Genomic DNA, 7,150 nt, shown 5'->3' on the forward strand with positions numbered 1-7,150 from the left:
TTCTTAACACTTTTTAAAATCGTGTGCTTTGTAGCTGATGCTGGCACAGAAAGGGACAAAATACGTAAATTCTTGTCAAGAGATTGAAAACCACATGCAATCAGCCTCTTTCACAATAAATGCCTTCGCTCAGACAATAACCTTGTCTTCATAATATAAGTTTGATAACCACTTTGCAGCTCTGATCTCACATTCTTGTCAAACGTGCTATTATCCATCATTCTGTTTTATGTGATCCTGTTAAGTGTTTCTTTATTGGTAGGAACACACAGATCCAGACCTTGACCCTCATGGCACCGTTGTCCTTTTGCACCATTAAGAGTAAATGTATAACATGATTTTAACAAGCCTTGATTGTATTGTTGAGTCAGGAGATAAAGTTCAGTGTGAATGTTGAAACTACAGACCACAGTGGTGAGGAAATAAAAGAAAGTTTATTAATATTATGAAAAACAGAGTGGAGTCTTCAACCAAATTCTACATCACAGGTGCATCACACTATGAAAAGTAACAACTTTTAGGATGATCTCAAGGACATATTGCAAACTTAGCAGATCCTCCTGCCATAATCAACAGCCAATACAACAAATATCATGCTACATTTTCTCAGATTTTCAGGGCATTTTGGGAAATATACTTAATTTATTTTTGTTTTGCTAAGAGTTAGATGAGAACACTCCCATGTCTGTGCAGTAAATATGAAGCTAAAGCCAGCAGCTGGTCAGCTTAGCATAGCACAAAGACAGGAAACAAAGCAAAACAGACTCTGTCCAAACATAACAAGATCTGCATACCCTCTCCAAAGGTCATTAACGAACATGTTATATTTTGTTGTTTAATCTGTGGTTCATACAGTGGCATCACTTTTAGACAGAGCCCTGATATCTGTTTCCCTTTAATTCCTGTCTTTGTGCTATGCTAAGCTAACCAGCTGTGCTGTAGGCTCATATGTAACAGACAGATGTGAGTATATTGGTCTTTAAACTCTCATTTCTGAAAAGTGGAGCCATTTAAAATTTAAATAACAAGGATGATAAATTAAAAATCAAAAAAAGGCTACGTTATTGGGTGATAGCAATCTGCACATAAAATAGAGTGGTGATGCCATCATGGCTTCTCTCACTTGGTGAAGTAGAGAAGACTGGTTACTTGCTGCCACAGCCTTTGAAGCACTGTCAAAAGAGAAATAAACATTGAGAGGTTCAGTTTGGAATGAATTGGGGTCGATCATTATGCTGTTTGTACATCTGTTTTGCATGTTACCTTCATAATTATCTTCCACCGTGACAAAACAGCAAGAATAGCAGTCAGGGACACCACCACAATCCCTGCTATCATGGGCATCAGTGGGAACTTCAAGGTTTTTTCTACAGATGTGAAGAATGAAGATGATTGCCCAAGAGCATTAAAATATCAAATAAATCAATTTTATACTGAGATGTGGCTTAAGAAAAAAAATTGACTGTGAACTGACCTGTTAATGTGACATGGAAGAGCTTGGTGTTGTCTCCATAAATGGGAGAGACTGCTGAACACTGATATGTGCCTTCGTGCAGGCTTTTCATCACCCTGTTGGCCGATAATTGGCTTGTAAAACCATCATTGGTCACTGTGAAGCCACCTGCTTCTAGATCCACTTGGCTTCCGTTTAGTTTCCAAGACACGGATGAGACTGGTGGATTGGCCCAAATATCACACTTCAGGAGCAGGTCTGACTCTTCTTCTATTGTAACCTTCTCTGACCCAGAGAGCTGCGGGCGATCTGAAGGGAACATCACAGATGTCATATTGATGCTGTGAGTTTCTTGAAGCAAAATTGAAACAGACATTCTTTTTATATAGACACACAGATTTCCCTCAATGTCAGCCTGCTGGTTGGCCCACCCTGTTGGTACAGTTAGATCAATTGCTATAAAATTTTGTGCATAGCAGATCATGTATTCTAATGACATTCCTTCTATGCTAAGACGGAGAACATGGTAAGCATTATGTTAGCATGCTTTACATGTTACATTATGTTAGCAATTAGCTCGAAGCACTGATGCACCTAAAAATAACCTCACAAAACTGCGGTCAACTTGTCAATTGTTATGTCCTGATGTCTGTTCCCAAGCAATGCTCCTTGACCTCAATGGAAAATATCATGAGGTCAGAAAAGAGGTGAAGAGAAAATTCATAAGCCTTTACAGAAAAAGGCGACTGCAGTGCTAAGCAGTGCTTACACTATGCTACATATGTGATGGCTGATGTGTCTGCAGTGGTGAAATTACAATGTTCTGACTGTCTTCTAATGAACTTTTCTAGATGTTGAGGGTGCTGCAGCATTCACAGAAATCTGGAATTAACAGAAAGATAAATCTGTATTATATATCTTCCATGAAATGTCTAAATCCTGACTGCACTTCATTATTATAAGCTATGATACACTGGTGGTGGGTCACATCTCCAGGTGCCCCAGGTTTATCACTTTTTGACTGTGTTGCCGTGGCTGCTTTGAAATGGCATGATGACTTTAGACCTTGTTTTCTTTTTCTTTTGAAATTCTTTGCAGCAGCTGAAATCTTGACCTGATGGTGCTGTTAACTAGGTGAAAGTTTAAGGATTCACCAATGTGGTTCAAAATCTTCATGAAGAAAAATGGCTGTACAAAATTTCAGAAAATTCATCAAGTAAATGTCAAGATATTTTACTCAAACCACAAAACATCATTCAGACATTGATTTGAAGAGACTCACATGTGACATCCAAGGTGACTGAGGCATTAACTGTGGCATCTTTGCTCAGGTGGCAGGTGAACGTGGCGCCATTGTCTTCATAGATGATGGGAGTAACACACACATAGCTGTGATTGATCTTATTTCCTTCCTTCAGACTGACGGCAGCACCATTCCTCAGCCAGACCAACTCTTCATTAGCTTGGTGGTCATGGCTGCTGTCAAGCTGGCAAACCAAAGACACGGTCTTGTTCAGCTCTGTCTTTATAACACCATCACTGTTGACATCTGGGACAGACTGGATCTCGACACCTTTGAAAAAGGAAAAGGGGAGAAAACTGAAAGGGATGACTGAATAAAGAAGTAAATGTTCAAATTGCACAAAAGTAGAGAGAAAGATAAATCTAGCCTGTTATTAGAATAATTTAACCTAAAGAGGCTGGTTGGATTTAATTGCTGGCGACAAGACATGCTTACCTAACGCCTGGGTTGCACAGCACAGGAACAAATGGAAAAAAAAAGATCTGGACATCAGCTTCATTTTTCTCTTTGCTGGGTAAAGCTGGGGGGTAAAAGTCAACAGGAAGTTCATACAGTCATACAGTTTATTTAAAATTCTCATTTAATCTAAATATAAAATAATATTATTATATAATATAAAAATAATATTATGTAATATTATATATATTATATAATCTAAATATATACACACAAAACATCTATTAAAATAAATAATGAAGCTATATCCCCACATATGTTTTAGTGACAGACTGAAATCTGTATGAACTGATTCAGTCCTTTATGCCATTTAATATTGCCTTGTGTTTCCTTTCTTAATGCCTTTAATGTTTTATACAAAGTTCTTTGAATTGCCTTGTTGTTGAATGGTGCTGCACAAATAAACTGCCCCTGCCTAATATTCTGAATTGATTTCTTTGTTGTTATGAGGCTACCCATCATCTGTGGCACAGACAATAACACTTAACACCTTAATCACTTATGCTTTTACCAGCAGTATAAATTTCCTGTTTCTCTACTCTTTTCCAGTCAACTAAATTTGTTTTGCGAACCAAAGTTTTCGCCTCTGTCCTTCTTGTCCTTTAAACAATTTAATTGTTTAAAGGCTTTGAGACCAAACACTCAACAATTAAAAAGCTTTCTATACCTCTGTTGAATGAGAAATATGCACTGTATGATATTGTGTTAGCAAAGAGGAGAAAGCAGTAGTTAAACCCAACTAACTGAGCCACAAAATCTTGTACTTTGTGTACGAGTGACCAAGATGATAATGGATTGGTTTAAAAGATCAAATCCAAAACATGGAACATGCTGTTTTAGTAAAATGTAAAAAAACTCCCATCTCAAAGATTGTTAATACTTAAATATTACTTAAATATTATATGATGCTGCTCTGCTCATTCAGTTTGCATGTCCTATCCTATTATAAACATCTGGAATATCACAATGTGAAATCTGATTTTTAAGGATGAAAAAAAATTGTTTTATATATAAAATAGTTTTGGTTTCTTCAGTTGTATTCTTAGGCAAAGGCATGTTGTGCGCAAGGTGTTTTGAGATTTACAAAATGGCCTTTAACCAAAAACCTGTTCTCTAACAAGTATATCACATCCAAGACATTTTGTTCTAAACCATCTGACTAAATATATGCAAACCTGCTTGTTACGTCTCCTCTAAAATCATCCATTTGGATGTAAATCAAGTCATTTTTTCTTGACATTTTTTTCTTCGTAAAATAAATCATTAGAGCTACTATACCAGCAACTGAGTACAAAAGATACCAACCAGTGCCCACAGAATTAGCTATATTCATGAAATACACTACAAAATATACATAATCAAATCAAAGATTGCTCAAAAATCGTTTACTCATACAGAAATGTTACATACATGACTAAGAGGTGCTTACCTGATAATGATTATTTCTTTGTATTCCTTGTCTGTTTTCTTTGTGATGTTCCCTCTGTGAATATGAAAACGTGGAGGACTGTCCAAATGATCAGGAGTTCTTATATGCTTCACATGCAGATGAGGACACTTTTATAGCTCCCCTTGCAATTTCTAAATTGGTTTCTCATCATTCTGTTCGCCTGTTCCTGTCAGTGTCCTTTCAATCCTCCCACCCCTGACTTTTTTTCTTTTTTATTGTTGCATACTTATAATGTGCAAAGACAAGAAAACGTTTTATTGGCTATAGTCATTACAATGGCACTAAAACCTCTTGGGCGTGGATGCAAGGATTAAAATTCACATTTTATAGATTCTTTTCATGTAACCTTTTCATAGTTACAAGTTTCTGAAGCATGTAATTCACCAATAAAGCAATTTGCTGATGAGTGAAGTGAACAACAAAACTAACAAAATATAAAACAAGTTCTTTTTTGCCTGAGATTTTTTCTTTCTTGATGTTCCTTAATAGAAAAATGATTACACCACTGATATGTAATCATTTTTTAAGTTCATATGATGAGCTTGTTAGCAAATGTTTGCTGATTTCCACATCCTGTCTGACATGATCATTTATTTGGAGTTTGGTTTGCAGCCACTTTGTGAGCAGCAGGTGTTCGTAGGCTTTTTAAGGTTAACTCTTGGTCCCACTCTGTCTCTCTGATAGATTCATGTCAGTATTCTGTACATTAAATGTGTTTTATATCATAGTAATAAGAAAAATGAGAACTATTAACTCTTTGTAAAATAAATTTCAAAAGAAGGACATGACAGTAATATACCATAACTATAGCACACTACATATGTACCTTGTGTTTAGAGAGCATGGAGAACTTAAAATTCACCTGGAAAAAACACATGAATGCTCTTAGTCCTGCATGGAGTGTGAACAGTGGGGCACTCAAGCCTCTTGTGGATAAAATGAGTATTACAACAACAAACACCTTGGGGAAGGAAAAAATTCCTGGCAAAGATGGTGAGGGTGACAAAAGCATCAGATCAGATTTAAAAGAAAGCTGGCAGAACAATAAAGATGTTTAGAACAGGGATGTAGTGTTATAGTCCAACTGTGCCCCTCCCTCATTTGTGTTTTCTACAATTCCACAAAGGACTGAGTCCTGCACACAGAGATTTCTCAAGAATGCTTGTGTCTGTTCTTGGCAAATCACTTTGCGGTGACTGTGGCTCAGGAGGGAGGATGTTCTGTTAATCAGAAGGTCTGTGGTCTGATTCTCCAGTCTCCAGAGCGTCTTTGGGCAAGACTCTGAACCCCAAGTTGTTGTAGGAATGCTAGAAAGCACAGTATGACTCCGGATGAGCAGGTCAACACAGCAGATTTGTGTCATTTTGTGTCACTTCTTCAGTGTCAACAGGAGAACCCGAGGCTGCATATTTCTCTGTGCTGCTGGTGCCACAAGAGAAGGACAGCAGTCCATAGTTATCTGCTCAGAAGACACATCATGTCTTTGGCACTCTGATGATTGAGGTCCTATTGTTCCAGAAGTGTGGCACTATAACCACACTCAGAAACTGTAGATGTGGGTCAGGAAGGGGACCTCTCACAGAACTGATAACACAAATCAGAGGCATTCACATGTCTCCTGTATGCCCCAACTGTTTTTACCGTTTTGTGGGTGGTGTCACATGTTCTCCTGTACTGATAGCAATATGGAATTTATAAAGTGATGCAGCTTTTTGATTGGGGTTCTTGAATAAATTCCTCACAAATCTGTGTGATTATATGTGTCTTATTGACTCCAAAGTAAACGACTGACAAATAGTTTTCAAAAAATTACTGAACAAAATGAATCACTTTACTGACAGTATAGGTTGAATATACATGTTGTACTTCACCTTAAGTGATTCTGACTGAGCACTGAACGTGCCATTTGTAGTCACCCCTTTCTCAAACTTCCAACCTCTTTGCTCACGTATTTTGCATTTGACCAAAGTGAATTTGGAATATAAGCTTTTTAACCTTTTATAATCAGTAAGTAATATTCAATCTATGATGCCTTATTATAACCTCTCTTTTAAAAAAAAGAAAATAAAATGATCAGATCAAAAGTTGGCAGCAATTGCAACATGCAGAGTTGTGGGAGAAGAATGCACTCTTAATGTGAAGTTGCACAACTGGCTAACAAATAACCTATATACTAGATGTGTAAGAAGGTCGTCGTTCTCACCAACACACACACACTCACACACACACACACACACACACACGTGTAAACTGATAACTGTGCTGGTGACCTCTCACTTTGTAAAGCTTGAGATCTGTTTACAGACTTTGCCACAGAAGTTCCCTTAAGGTGAGTGTTGCTACTTAGTGATGTTAAAACCAATACACATCGACGGTGCACCTCCTGAAACTGTGTCTTTTTGACAAGATACATATCAGTGAGTCAGTGAGTTGTTGCTCAGTCACAGTCATTTATTAACATATAAGTTGAAGATGTCTGTCGATGCTG

At 37.3% G+C, this 7,150-nt stretch overlaps 1 protein-coding gene across 1 annotated transcript; it reads right to left on the reverse strand.

Annotated features, from left to right (window-relative positions):
* Positions 1–415: 415 nt before the first annotated feature.
* Positions 416–3,671, reverse strand: tmigd1 (transmembrane and immunoglobulin domain containing 1). The gene is made up of 6 exons (XM_046411488.1): positions 3,668–3,671; positions 3,192–3,242; positions 2,736–3,026; positions 1,475–1,762; positions 1,264–1,367; positions 416–1,172 (listed from the first exon to the last, which is right to left on the reverse strand). The coding sequence occupies exons 1-6, from the start codon at positions 3,669–3,671 to the stop codon at positions 1,146–1,148; spliced, it is 765 nt and encodes a 254-aa protein (XP_046267444.1). The 3' UTR covers positions 416–1,145.
* Positions 3,672–7,150: the final 3,479 nt, after the last annotated feature.

Source organism: Scatophagus argus, chromosome 14 (assembly GCF_020382885.2).
Source record: "Scatophagus argus isolate fScaArg1 chromosome 14, fScaArg1.pri, whole genome shotgun sequence".
In the NCBI taxonomy this organism is placed as follows: domain Eukaryota; kingdom Metazoa; phylum Chordata; class Actinopteri; family Scatophagidae; genus Scatophagus; species Scatophagus argus.